The sequence below is a fragment of the Rhamphochromis sp. 'chilingali' genome (assembly GCF_963969265.1).
Source record: "Rhamphochromis sp. 'chilingali' genome assembly, chromosome: 5".
NCBI lineage: Eukaryota > Metazoa > Chordata > Actinopteri > Cichliformes > Cichlidae > Rhamphochromis > Rhamphochromis sp. 'chilingali'.
Window position 1 is genome coordinate 36,519,158 of NC_137932.1, and position 14,612 is coordinate 36,533,769.

At 43.2% G+C, this 14,612-nt stretch overlaps 2 protein-coding genes across 5 annotated transcripts in view; one reads left to right on the top strand and one right to left on the bottom strand.

Moving 5' to 3' along the window:
• Positions 1-17: 17 nt before the first annotated feature.
• On the bottom strand, positions 18-8,753 carry strap (serine/threonine kinase receptor associated protein). 2 transcript variants are annotated; one of them, XM_080883053.1, is made up of 9 exons: positions 8,350-8,753; positions 7,182-7,317; positions 6,297-6,378; positions 3,536-3,608; positions 2,785-2,884; positions 2,561-2,698; positions 2,262-2,398; positions 1,220-1,411; positions 18-684 (listed from the first exon to the last, which is right to left on the bottom strand). In XM_080883053.1, the coding sequence occupies exons 1-9, from the start codon at positions 8,459-8,461 to the stop codon at positions 623-625; spliced, it is 1,032 nt and encodes a 343-aa protein (XP_080739179.1). In that variant the 5' UTR covers positions 8,462-8,753; the 3' UTR covers positions 18-622. The 2 variants fall into 2 exon arrangements, with proteins under 2 accessions (XP_080739179.1, XP_080739180.1); XM_080883054.1 differs by having other exon boundaries at positions 1,220-1,369; positions 8,350-8,749.
• A 180-nt stretch (positions 8,754-8,933) lies between these two features.
• LOC308397245 (protein bicaudal D homolog 1-like) overlaps positions 8,934-14,612 on the top strand; it is a 29,851-nt gene continuing 24,172 nt past the window's right edge. For 2 of the 3 annotated variants that reach the window (XM_080883048.1, XM_080883049.1), the window contains exon 1: positions 8,934-10,126. In XM_080883048.1, coding sequence (XP_080739174.1) covers positions 9,893-10,126 — 234 coding nt within the window. In that variant the 5' untranslated portion in view covers positions 8,934-9,892. The remainder of the gene's footprint in view (positions 10,127-14,612) is intronic. The other variant, XM_080883050.1, reaches the window with a different exon arrangement.

Consider the following 14,612-nt stretch of genomic DNA (forward strand, 5'->3'; position numbering starts at 1 on the left):
TAAAAGCTCAAAGTCCCTTTTTCTTTGTGCATTACTTTCAAATAAAAGTGTAATGCTCAGTTTATTTCATCACTGTGCACAAATGAAGACAGAAACCAAACAAGAAATAATCTCCTCTCCTTTGTCACAAAACAATATTAGCTTTGATTTGGACACTTTAGAACAACTTTAGATACTCAAGCAGAACACTGTAAAATACTCAAAGCAATGCTTCTTTAAGAAATGAAAGCCTCAGAACTTGAGCACTAACTCATTTATTCCTGTAACCATGAACAGAAAACAAGCCTTGGTCCAGCTCATCAAACACCTCAACACTGAAACCAAAACCGATGATGACGTCGTGCAGTTTGGGGTTGGCGGCTCTACATTAATAGAAGTTAGAGGACAGACAGAAGTGGGCTGATCAGAGAGAAAGCAGGCAGCAACGAGCTCACACTCACAGCTCTACTGCTTCACTCTGCAGCCCATGCTGTCCATGGACTGTCGGTGTGCAGGTGAGTGGACTGATGCTGTGACAGACAGGCCAGTCTTAGTGTCCACATCAGTTCTGATGGATGAAAATGCTCTGGACTTGGCTCCTTTCGTGGATCTCGTTGAGGCTCCAGAAGGCGACGCCCTCTCCTCAGGCTTTGATCTCAGGGGTGGAGGTGTACAGCTGCTCAGGGTTCTCACTCCCCAGGTCCTCTGAGAAGGAAGTGAAGAACAATGTGATACATGACAGTGTAATATCATCGTATGTGTGTGCGCACACACACACACACACACACACACACACACACACACACACACACACACACACACACACACACACGTATATGTATAATCATACTATGTTCTGTAAATATACACATACACAAACATTTTACATGCTGCCACAGTTTAAACTCGAGTATTTTCCATGTGGTCATGACATGGTTTGAAAAATGTGCTACGCTGTGGTATAACATCATATGGATAGTTCACAGAGCTCTGAGGTCAGAACAGATGACTGGTCAGCAGCAGCACCGCCTCACAACCTTTGTCTCTTGTGCATATACAGTGCACAACACCACACAACTGAAACAGTGTTGCCAAAGACTGCTTTGTATTGCTCTAATCTTTATAAAAACTTTTTCATTCATTCGTTCAGCATTGCTGTCATTACAGTAACAGTGCAACAGTGTAACTGAATCCAGATGAAAGCATGAACACGTGTCATCAGTTCAGAGTTCAGACTTACCAGGAAGGACACACTTCCACAGGCCGTAGGTTTTTCCCACCGCTGTCTGCCACAGTCGGAGAGTGCCGTCCTCCGAGCCGCTCGCATACAGCTCCCCGTCAGGACTGAAGCGAACACAATGCACCGGACCAAAGTGCCCCTTGTAGGATTCTGCAGACACATGAGCAGCAGCACCATCAGTTTCCGATTGGTCTATGAAAACATAAAGGAGTAACTGACCAAAGAATCAGGGTTTAACCTTTTTTTTACATTTACAGATAAGTAAGTAGATCCTGTCATGAACTGAGCTGAGCTGGTCAAACAGCGAGTTTAAAAAAAAACAAATAAAAAAAAACCAAAAAAAAAACCCCCCTCTCTCTCTAGTGACAGCAGAACAGAAATGTTGGGATATGTGAAACTGAAATGAAAACAGAACCTCGTGAACCCAGATGTTTTTAAATTAGTCTCCTGCTCTAGCACGCTGGCAACACATGTTTTTCATTACGCTCATTTTGAATTTGATCTCAGCAACACATTGGCAGCAAAAGACTGGGGGAAGAAAAAAAACAAACAAAAAAAAGAATCAGCTCGTGGAATGTCCTGGTCAGGAACACGAGTGGGAATGAAAAGATCATTTCTGTTAGAGAGCCAGAGGTTCACATTCAGTAAAAACTGTATCGTGTACAGACTACGACAATCTGGTGACGTCTCTGCGTGCAAGGGACAAGGCCAGACATAAGTATTGGATAGCTGAGACATTCAGGGCTCAGCGGAAAAGTGAGAAAAGTCAGCAGCTGCTCCCCTCAGCAGTTAAAAGAAGCGAGGATGGTGCACAGGGGGAAACACAGCCCTGTCCTCTCTTCCACAGTTGTGTGGCTGCCATCAAATTCAAAATGAACGGTTTGCCCAGTGCGATTATTCAATATGTTTCCTAGGTTCTGTTGTGAATAAAATACGAGTTTATGACTTGCATTTATTCTGTATTGACAGGTTCTGTTTCTAATTTCATTAAAGGAGTCAGACTGCTCCTCTTCATGATACAATGGAGCACTCTGCTGCTCACCCAGCTCTTCCTTAGTGCTGTAGTCAAACTTGTAGAGCTTGAAGTCATCACCACCGGCAACAAAGAAGTCCTTTTCTGGATGCAAGGAGGCTGAGTTGATAGGAGCTGGGGCCTCCACAGTCTTGATCAATTCCAAGCTTGATAATATTAATAAAAATAGAAACAAATTTAAATTATAAATGATGAATGCTTAATCAATAACAAAGTCAGTAATAAATCAGCATTAATAGAGGTGGTGGATGCCCTCTGTTTTATACACGTCACTCATTGACAATGAACGGGTGTGGCTGCAGGCTGACCTCAGAGCGTTGTAGAAAGCGATGGTCTTTCCATACGTGATCACAAGAATCTGTCCATCAGCTACGTACTCCATGCTGCTCACGGACGTGTCAAAGGTCAGTGTTTTCACCTCCTCCATGGAGCTCCTGTCCCACAGCCTACACACATGAACAGAGTGGTTGCTATGTCTACTGTCAGAAGTGAGAGGTAAGACGGGTGAGGCCGTGTGTCACAGTGCACTGACCGGATGGTTTTGTCGTCAGCAGCAGAGAGGATCTGCTGATCGTTGTTGCACCATAGAGCCTTTTTTATGGCCGACGTGTGGCCCGAAATTTCCTGTGGAGCTGACAGGGACACAGAAGCAACAGCCAGACACATTATACCACACCCAGAATCACTTCCTCCTGGTTTAGTGCCTCAGTAAACATCACATTGCAGGCTACCTCTACACCTGCTATAGCTCAACCTTTGACCTTCAGGGCATAAAATTTCATAACTGCATTTTCTTCTTTGGGGCATATCTAGGTTTTGACGTGTCCAGGATCTTTCTGTGAGGTTACAGTGAGCTGTGAACTGCTCCAAGCTGTGCTGACAGTAACCATCTGCTCACTGTAAACAAGTGATCGATAAAGGCAACTTCCTCCACCAGCACAGACGGCACCTTCTTCATGAGTTACCATAGTAACACCTGCTGCTGTGGAAGTTTTCACAATAAACTGTTACATTGTATATAATTATTTACACTTGATGAATTTGTCAGCTTCATCTCAAAAGAGTGATCATGCAGATCATTTTGTGATTTTACCAAGTCTTACTGTGTGTTCCAGCACAAACCAATGCTGCCGGCTGCTGTATATATAACCACCCACACAGCTCTGCAGTACATGCAGCAAGTGGCTAGTAATGGTCTAGCGACAGTACATATGGATATGTGGGAGCATGTACTGGTCATATGGTCCACACATACACGTGTGTGCATGAGCATGTCCACTTACCTGCTTCAGGGCTGCTCAGGTCATAGATACGCAGCAGTTTGTCGTTACCTCCAGTTAGCAGGCAGTTGCTGTCCTGTCAAAAAGAAGCACGTATTCATGGGAGGCTCTTCACTCCCACCCAACAAGCACAGAGAGTAAAGCTGGATTTATAATCCTGCACATGTGTCATTTTGCAAACAGTTTTCAGTTGTAAGAGGAGTGAGGGCGTGGGGGCTTGTCACTAGGGATGGGTATCGTTTAGGTTTTATCCGATACCGGTGCCAAATCGGTACTTTTGAAACGGTGCCGGTACTCAAACGGTGCTCAAACCGGTGCTTAAAGAATGGAGAACACAAAATTGGTCCAAAAACCTCTCATGTTCAACTGTTTTTTGTAAAAATATAACAATGTTAGCCTTTTCTGCAGCTATGGGGCATATATGGTATCACTCTTGGCTGGAAGCAGTGCTTAAACAATGGAAAAAACACAAACTTTGTCCAAAACCTCTCATGTTGAACTGTTTTCCACTTTTTCTTTGGTCATTTTAGCCTTTTTAGCCAGGGTGAAGGGAGTATCTGCCATCAAACAAGAAGACAGCAGCATGTAGCTATGATGATGTTTGCTAGTTCACCTTACATGCATTAATGTAATAACGTGGTTAGCCTACTCACGCAGAGAAGAACGGCTGCTGCTGCCATCATCATCCGTCATCATTTCTGCTACACTGGCAGGGCTAGGGGCCAGGACTCTCCTCTTCGTGTTTTTGGGGGATGTTGCATATCAGGCAACCCACCCGCAGTAGATGTGCTCGGTGTGAGGTCTCGCAGCAAGCTATCAAATACGGCGCATTTCTGGGCTTTTAAAAAAAACGCTATGCGTCGCCAGGTGTTTCATCGGATTTGAGGTGTTACCTCCTTTGACAGTATCACAGTATCAGCTTAAAGCACTTGTTGCAGGCTGCTGATTTTGCATATTTTGCTATGAAGTACAGCCAGACTTTTAACCGCTTCGCCTTGGACATTTTTAATCTGTAGCTCTGCTTTAACAGAACGTACGTACGTACCTGGCCCCGCCTACTATCCTCGGAAACGTAAAATGATTGGCTAGAATCTAAAGTGTATCACAGCTCAGGAAAAAAAAAGCACCGAAATAAAGCACCGAAATGTGCGCTGCTTTTCGGTCTGGTTACTACCGTTTATGTCAGAACCGGTGCCATCATGGCACCGGACACCGGTACCCATCCCTACTTGTCACCCATGTGAGACATGCTACCGAATGTTGATTGGTTGATAAGTGAGCCGGAATAGAGCAGGAAGCTATAGCAGAGTTCAATGAGGACGAGGCAAAACGCAAAAAACAAGCTCAAAAAACAAAGCATGAAAAGCACAGACAGTGACACATTTCATTGTTCCACAGAGCTGTGAGCACTATAGTGCAGTTATGGCTGTAAAGGCCAGGGCATGGTCTGCAGAGGCACTTTTCTCCTCCTCCTCTCGCAGTCTTTGGAGCTGCTGCTGTGATTGTGAAACTGCTGAGATCCCACCGAGACTCAGACACAGGAGCTTGCCACTTCATGTGCCCTCCATATCTCTCACTTTGTCAACCAGTATCCAAACGTCATCATTGAATCCCTCTCATTTTCTGTGGGTTCTCTACCTTGTTTGTGTGTGTGTGTGTGTGTGTGTGTGTGTGTATTTGTATAATATTTATTTTTTCACTTTGAAAGTGAAGTTTTTGTGGGTAAACACTTGCTCTGAGTTCTTTAAGTGTGGTGCTTTATTCAAAATTCATGGTGCCCCAAATGTGTCCATCTGAGTACACTATTCCAGAGTTCACCAGGAGTGGGAGAACTTCTAAGTGATTCTTAAGGTGTTTTCACAGCTGTGCGCTTAGTTCATTTAAATCAACGTGATTCAACCCCGATCAGAACCAACTACCCAAACCTCTACATTACAAGCTTGAGCTAAAAAAAGGTTATGTAGCCATCTCCTGATGATTGCTCAATCATCCAGGTAAGAAAATCCCACAAACGTTTTCAGTGGGAGAAACGTTTTTTCAGACTGATGAACAGAATGCTTTGTATTCTGGGATGGAACAAGGTACTACAGATGTGCAAAGGTCTGTACGGGCTAGAAGCTACCTGTGAAATGAATGTAAATTCTCCAAGTTTTCCAATAATACACAACACAGCACTTTCTTCCATCCCAGACACATCTAGCCAATGAGCAGACTGAACATTCTCACGCGGTTTGTAGTGTTGCATTTTGGCTCGAAAAGCTACAAGTTTGCAAACTCATCAAACAATTCAGACCAGAGGAAACCAACTATAGGTGAGAAAACACCTCACGCACTACAATAGGTTATCCAGATAATCTGTTTGCTTTTGAAGGCAATACTGTAACATGCATCCGGTGAATCTTTGCAAACAGCATATTTAACTAATATTTATTACGAGGCACCGCGTGCCTGACATTGTAACTGGAGCTGAACACTGCTAAAGCTTTGGCCCTAGAATCACTACGGGCATGCAGGCTCAAATGTTTACTTAAACATTTGAGCTTAAATCTTAAATCTTTTACTAAATGGTGATTTGAACTTGAGCAGGCCAGGGCCTGTTAACTTCTGGTTAGTGATCAACATTGACAAAGAACTTGTTTCACAGCACTGACTGGACTAAAATGTTACCTTATCAACTATATTCTGTTCTTGGTGAAAGGTGTGCATCAATTTAAACCCACAAGTAGAGAAACACATACAGAAACACATGATGAAGTGCACTGACCTGAGTAAAGCTGACAGTTTTCACAATGTGTTTGTGTGCCAGAGACAGGACCTCATCTCCACTCACTGCATCCCACACCTTTCTGCAAAAGTCCACAAGGGAGCTGTTAACAGTGACCTCACACTGGGGGTGTGTGTGTGTGTGTGTGTGTGTGTCAGTGTAATATGTGTGAATGCAGAGGCTGCTTTATACAAGAGACAAAGTCAGAAGACACATATATGCAGAAAACTCATTCAAAGCTCAGTGTGCAAAACTGTTTCCTCTGTGACATACATGTGATAGAACAAGTCAGAGCCTCGTCTTACAAATCAGTGAGAATGACGGGTACATCAATATATTGGCTTATAACAGACTCTTGGAAAATAAGAACATTTAGCGGGACTAAAGATTTAGCTGTTGTGTCACTGAATTGTCCTTGCTTTGCTGGAACAAAGGGATAGATAAGAATGAAATAATAGGCGCAGCAAGATATTCTATTGTCCACAGAGTTCAGCTCATGATCACACTAATAAAAATGGCTTTACTTTATTCAGTGTAAAGCTTTTTCTTAGAAGGATGCTGGGAAAGCAAGGGTCACCATGGTGACCATGTCTATCACAAAGGCATGTGGGCTACGTCACTGCTATAGCCAAGCTAGAAAGGTCCCTGAAGCTTGTACTAGCACTCACATCTAAGTGATCGATTTTCAATACCATAGCATGAAGCAAAACAGCCGTTTAAGGTTATCCTAAAATGAAATGAGACCAGATCACACATGAACTGAGGTTTCAGAGTACATACAACAATACAACACTGCCAATGGATGCATGACAGATTATCCACAGAGAGGAGCACTGAGGATAACTGCCTCTTTCAGGCTAGTTTAGTCTGAGTGTGTGAACTCACGCTGTGAAGTCGGCAGCAGCAGTCGCTGCTTTGGTGGCGTCTGTGTTTAGAGTGGCTCCCCAGACAGCGCCCTTGTGACCCAGAAACGTTCCTATCCAGTCCCCTGTGTCTCCCTGGCGCAACATGGGCTTGCCATCTGATGGAGAGAAGCAGAGAGGATGTGAGCATCACAGTGTAACGGCAGGGGGCAGTAAGGATAATCCACAGGTGTCTGCTAGGTCCTGCTGACCGTGCGACAAGCAGGGGTCACTGACTTCTAGGGTGACATTTGGTTGTTGCTAGGTAAAATTGGTTGTAAAGAGTTGGTACTGCATTGAAAACCTCCTTGCGGTTGCTCTTTTTGCTAGCAGACTGCCACGTCACAGTTTGTATGGAACATGCAGACTTGTCTGCAAGCACTTGCCAATTAGTTGCTAAGTGGTAGTGAAAGTTAAGAGTGCAGTGCAAACAAAAAGCAAAAGCTGCATCTTTTGCAATGTGTTGGTTTAACCCCGGAACAGTTAGGCACAACCTTGACACTGAAGGCACACTTTCACTGTTCAGAAAATGTTTGCCTTCAGTTGTAACAGCTTCACTACTGCTCACTTCAATACTGATTAGTTGGTGAGTCAGCATCCTCCATGCAAGCTATTAATGACTCTTCCTAAAAGAAAGAAAAGGAAAAAAATGAACTTAACCTAGTAAATCTAGGAATAGGAACACTGTTTGCTCTCAAACACCATCTTTCTCAGGGCTGTTTAGTTGCAGATCTGTAGCAACTCAGTGACATGAATACCATCTGACAGCCCAGAGACGATCATTATCTGATCATGGACTTTAGGACATGATCAGATAATGATAAACAGGATGTAATCTTTTCTATACTTTTTCAACAAAGTTGTACAATTCGAGATCAAACTTTAGGAGGAAGGTAAACCATCAGTAGTTAAGCTAGCCGCATGTGCCTCTCTCTCTCTCTCAGGCTCACACACATATGCGCCCCCGAGCGCACACAGACACACTTAATGACACCAGAAAACAATACAAAGACACAAAGTCAATCAATGGAAGAACATCATGTTTTATAAAGGGCTCATTTTAAAGCCCAACCCGCAACAGACCACGTCCAGAAGTAACACCAGATTCTCACAGGCTACTTTATGTTCATAGTCCTGCCAACACCTCTCACCCTTGCAGGCGCTGATGAGGAAGTATCCATAAGGAGTAATTCCACTGAAGGCCAGGTCCACCACAGGCCGGGTGTGACCGGAGCAGGTGAGGGGAGTCTGTCTCATCGCCATGGTCCTCCGGCCGGCCGGGAGACGGTTTGCACTGATAGAGGAGACGGTTGGATGCTAGCGGCTAGCTAGCAAGCTAGGAAAACTAGCGGAGTAGAAGGAAAACAAGATAACAAGCTAGCTTTGTAGGTTATGTTCCGTTGGATAGCAGTTAGCTGCTGCTCACACTGTGAATCAGAAAGAATAAACTGTAGGTCTGTCGTACAGCTCTACCTTCCAGCGAAGGAACGGCTACCGTGCTAATAGCTACAACATTGCAACTAACTAGCAACGTGCGACACGGCCAAACAACCATAGAGACGACGATGTTGCCGGTGTGTTACGCCAGTTCCGCTAATCATGACGATAACACTTCCGATGCCTTTCATAGTAAAAGTGTCATCGCTTCTAACGGACATTGATACTTTTAAAATTTTGATTGAACAAATATTGAATAAAGGCTTCTTCAGCAGTGCTGAGAGAAATGTTGATATCGATCTGTTATCAAGTAAAAACGGACAGTAATGTCCATACCAATACCTTTCACCCATAAAGGAGGCTTATGTGGGGGAGAGCAGTGTGTCATTATTTATTAGATGTATAATTATTTAATGGCGCTTCTATAGTTGAAATGTTCTATAAATATCTATCGTTATTATCAATACCTGGGTTGATCTACCCACCACTATTCTTCATGAGCTACCTGTCAGCTCGTTTTCGTTTTCAGACTTTAACTCAGACTTTTCATCGTGTAAAAGACACAGTTAAACGTTGTGACATGGAAGGCATCAAAGCTACTTTGTAAACAGGACTTATACTAATATTTCAAACAGAGATTGATTGTTTATTTGTATTACTTATGTATGTAATATTATCACAGCACGTAGTGTCAGTGTTACTTGGATGAGCGCACTTCAAGAGCCCGTGAAAGCTCTAAGGCTGTAAAAGACGTGCAGCTGTATGCGAATGCTTTCTAGTTTTTAGTGTTGAGGTACCGGCAGATCTCACACCAGGAATGAAACTATTAAAACTCTTTGTTTCGTTCGCCCCCATAAAACAGAAAGAATGTATTTATACTCTTACCTCCAGAGGGCGCTGAGTGCATGGATGTATTACTGTAAACGCTCAGTGTGCAGCAGGATGACAGGGAGAGAGGAAGGTGCCTTGCTTCACGGCTGCAGGCAGAGATGGCGTCCTGCTGCCGGTGAATAAGCAGAAAAACCAATCAGAGGGAGGAGAGAGAGGACGCATCTTTCCGAGCATCGCACGGCTGAGGATACTCCCGCTGCGATGGCAGCAGCGCTGTGAAAGCCGTGGATGCTCGCTGGTGCTGTTTGAGTTGCAGGACGTTGGGACTCCCCCAGAGGAGGCGGTGGGGCTTGTTTTCTCCCTCTGGCAGGGCTCTCTGTTCGTCCGCCGCAGGGAAGAGAGGGCAGAGGGAGGGACAGAGGAACGATGGCTGCCGGAGGAGCAGGATGCGGGGATACGGTAGAGGAATATCGGGCCGAGGTGGAGCGCCTGACCCGGGAGCTGGCGGAGGCCAACCGCGAGAAGATACGGGCGGCGGAGTGCGGACTGGCGGTTCTGGAGGAGAACCAGAGCCTGAAGCAGCAGTACGCCGACCTGGAGGCCGAGCAGGAGGCGCTAAGGGTGGAGCTGGAGCAGCTGCAGGAGGTGGGGTCAGCAGGGGTATGACTCCTTACTCGAAATCCATGCACTGATCTGATTAGCGTGAGGCGTTTCTGACAGCACCTTCTCACCTGCACCCGCTGGAGGATGTTATGAGCTCACAGGGTGGTTCATTAAAAAGCCTGTCTGTGCACACTTCACCTGTAGTCACACCTGCTGGACATGCCAGCTCTTTAGCCAATATGGCTTAGCTTGTCAAAGATTAAAGACAGTACTGTAATACAGGCTAGTTGCTTTATGCTCTTTATTTAATCTGTTTTTAAATCAAGTCATTATATTTCACACACTACAAACTTTCTGGGCAAAATACTAAATTCCCCTCATACACCCACCATTTCTTTATATCATGCTTCCAAGGAGTCTGGTTTTCTTGTCATTTTTAACTGGTTTCAGTAGTTCTTAGCTTTCTCATGGGCTTTTTTGGACAATGTCAGCTTTTTCCACTCATCTTCACTCCAGTCCTTGTACCTGACGATTTTCAGAGGAATGGTTTTTGTTTTTAAATCCATTTAACACTGACTTATGAATCATTCGAACATGAAAAGACACCCTATGACTACACATAACAGGCAACTTTTCAAAGAACCAGTTTAAATTGTATCTTTAGGAATTTGTATTGCAGGCTGCTGGAAACAAAACACATTATTATTACATAGGCTGGTACTTTTATGGTGCTGTTGTTGAGCACTCACAGGACTTCCTGCTGCAAGTCTCATTTACTCAATCCCATACATACGCATTCAGTGCTTTAATCTATGCCCAAGCATTTTTTTAACATTCACTCACACTCAAATTCCAATAGATGCATCAGGAGCAGCTCAGGGTTCAGTACATTGTCCAAGGTTAATTGTGGGCACAAGTAGGACTGGAGGAGTCAGGAGTCAATCCACTGACCTGCTCCACCACCTGAGCCACACCTGCCCATTTCTTTGTTTGCATCTATGGAAAATGTCTTTAAGAAATAGGAAAAAATACAATACAACAACGCTGAAACCTCATAAACCTGTTTGCGTTTGTGTCCATATAATGAACATGAGATTAGTATTCACTCTCCTTCAATCTCAGGGTAAATCAGAGAGGTCTACATATTAAAGTGTCCTTGGGCAGGATACCAAATCCCCAAATTTCCAGTCCGTCACTGTCTGAGTGGCAAAGTTGAAGCATTTATGGCAAAGAATAAAGGGCTATATCAATGTGTGAATGTGGCTTTTTGTAGAAAAGCACTTGGAGTGGTCAGTAAGACTAGAAGAGCTTTATATAAATCTCAGTCAACATACCAGATATAGTAGCAGTGTCCAGGCTGGGCGAAGTTTCTCCATTTAGAGTTAAAAAACGGTGCAGGCTACACTTCTGGTTGTCCCCTTCTTTTTAAGTTTCAGCTTTGCAACCATACTCCCCATGGACTTTGGTTTCCTTCATGCTAGTTGGCAGGTGGTGCAGTGGTTAGCACTGTTGCCTCCTGGCAAGAACAACCCCAATTTGACTTTGTGGAATCTTTGCGGAGTGTGGTGTGGTGGAATTTCCATGTGTTTGTCCAAAGACACGTAATTAACCGGGTTAGGTTAACTGGTGATTAGGTGTTCACTCATAATCGACTGGTTTCTGTCTCTCTGTGCTAACCCTGCATCAAGCTAGTGGCCTGTCCAGGGTGTACACCGCCTCTCGTGTTATTGGGACATTTCACCACGTGTAGGTTGTTTGTCTTTCAAGACTTTTAAGTACTCAGCTTTACTACTCAATATATTTTATAGAATTATGTAATTCTGCATGGGGTTTTTATCCACACTGGAGCTTAATGGTGATAATGATTCACCTCCAGTGAGTCTCATAGTCAGTCTCAGGGATAATTTTGGGATTGTGTAATTTTTCTGACTTACATTTATTGGAGAGCTACTGTATGCTAACACCAATCTGCCAGTTTGTGAGAATGTGTATGTGTCCATGCGACTCCATTAATTTAGAGAATATTTAGGTTTCTATAAGGAATTTCTTAAATTCAAGTGACCAGGCTACATCTCTACTGCATCTGTTTCTCTTCTGTCTTCTTTTTAAAAATACATTCAGGACAGAGATGACCTACAGGAGCAGGACTGAATCCATGATTCATTTTTGTGTTTTTTACAGTTTGTCTTGATGCATGCTCAATCATCTAGCATGCATCAAGAAATTCTAACCCACTTTGGCAAGGACAGCCTAAATGTGTATGTCAGTATGAGCAAACAGCACGTAAGATGGTGATTACAGGAACCACATGAGATTCAGCCTCAGATGCAGACAGAACAGAATCAACTTTTTGGGATATTGTACAGTTGTTTTCATTGCTATGAACAGCAACAATTAAGACTAAGTTAGCGTGTACTAATAGCAGCACAAGTTAGCATTGTGTTTGTTGTCTTCAGGTTGCAAAAAATAATTCTCATGAAATTTTAACTTTTTGGAGCTAATGTTTAGAGCAGGGCGATATGACCAAAAATATTTATCATACATTTGAAAATTTGCGATAACGATATAACTGACGACATAATTGACACTAGACAAAATACTTTACAATTCCTCAACTTTATTAGTGGAAAAAAAAAAACCCCATCAATGTATTTTCACTTAAACAAGCAGCTTTTTTTAAGTGCATTAAAGTTATAGAAAAATGTAACAGTGCAAATGCAAATTCCTTGGTGACAGTTTAAACAAAAGGCATTTCCAGTGGAAATTGGCCGACATATCCTCAGCATAACCATGTATAATATCCACAAAACTTAAAAAGAGGTTATACACACACAATACGGTAATATTATGTTGAAGCACAGTACGTATCACTCCGCGAGGCTCCGCCTACGATAGCCGTAATGCTCCGACAATCCATCAAGCAGTGTGGGTTCATAGCTTAGCAAAGTCGTACTGAAACATTTGACAGATTTTCGAGCGCCGTGTACATAAAATCATTTCCAGGTCAGTAAACACAACCAGAATTCATACATAAGGCACACGGGATTATAAGGGGCACTGTCGATTTTCAGAAAAATCAAAGGATTGATTTTAAGTGTGCTGTATTTTCCAAAAAACACGGTAATAACGACGGCCCGCTAGCATGCGCTACCAAAAATAGTGCTTTGTTGTGTATCTGACGGATGAAAGCCAAACCAGTCCCACACCACTGAAGTTGCAGCATTTTTACAAACCAATTCTGGTTCATCCGTTTCATTCAACGATCCACTTTCGCTCTTCTCATTCTGCATCGCCGCCATGTGCGTATGTAAACAAAGGCACTGCGCATGCGCGTTTTACCCATATTCTATGGCGATATTTCATTTTCCTATCGTTGCCCAACATTATACCGGTATTACCGTGAACGGTATGATATAGCCCAGCCCTACTAATGTTGTTTCCTATGACCATGCTTGAATAAATCCACTCCTAAGTGTTAATTCAGGCAATCCCTCACACATTTTAAAGTTTGTGTTAAGTGGCCCAAGAACACAGGAAACCATCCTGGACCAGGACATCACTGAGATTCTGGACAGTCGGAGGTGCAACCTGGCAGTGTCAGATGCAGTGAAATATGACGTCCCTTAAGTGTTCTTGCAGATTTAGGTCAGGCAAGCATGGGGGGCAGACATTGTCATAAATTCATTCATCCTCCAGGACTGCCTGCATGCTCTCATCCAGGGCTGCAACTATTCATCGAGTAAATAGTATATATATAAATATAAAATTTAGCATTTAAGTTTTTTTATTGTTTTTTTTTTCTTAACAGATGTCTTATGCTGGTAAACTTTAAAACATTGCAACTTCTAAAATGGAACCCAATTAGCAGTTCATTCTGAATTTTTTTCTCTTTTGAATATTTGCTATTACCCATCAAAGGTTGATTCTGTTCATCTGTACGTAGTGTTTTCATTGGGGGAAACGTTTCGTCACTCATCCAAGTGACTTCTTCAGGAGACTTCTGGAGACTGAAGAAGTCACTTGGATGAGTGACGAAACGTTTCTCCCACTGAAAACACTATGTCCAGATGAACAGAATCAACTTTTGGAGATTTACTTACCTGGATGATTGAGCATGCATCAAGACATTCATTATTGCTCATCAATAAAACAAAAGTATTTCTTATCTGATTATTCGATTCATTGATGGAATAATTGATAGATTATTTGGTTACTAAAATAATTGATAGCTGCAGCCCTAGTCTCCTCACATGAGGGTATGCATTGTCATGTCCGTGGAGGAAACCAGGATCCACGTCACTAGCGTAGTCTGACAGTTAGACCTAATAAGATGACCTAAACCAGCTTATTTTAGCGTAACTAAGGGATGAGTCAGGGTCACTAACTATAGTGACCCTGACTAAAAAGCAGAGAGTGTGGAACCAGCTCCCAAATCCAAACTGGGAGCTGGTTCCACAGAAGAGGGGCCAGAAAGCTGAAGGCTGTGCCTCCCATTTCACTGTTAAATGTTCAAGGAACCACAAGTCAGCCAGCAGTCTTAGAC

Excerpts from the sequence above, each read along its gene's own strand:
- strap (XM_080883053.1), bottom strand. The coding sequence starts at position 8,461 with ATGGCGATGAGACAGACTCCCCTCACCTGCTCCGGTCACACCCGGCCT. Across the intron at positions 2,885-3,535 it reads CCTGAGCAGCCCTGAAGCAG|CTCCACAGGAAATTTCGGGC; the intron begins GTAAGTGGACAT and ends TGTCCCTGTCAG. Across the intron at positions 1,412-2,261 it reads CAGCACTAAGGAAGAGCTGG|ACCAATCGGAAACTGATGGT; the intron begins GTGAGCAGCAGA and ends ATGTTTTCATAG.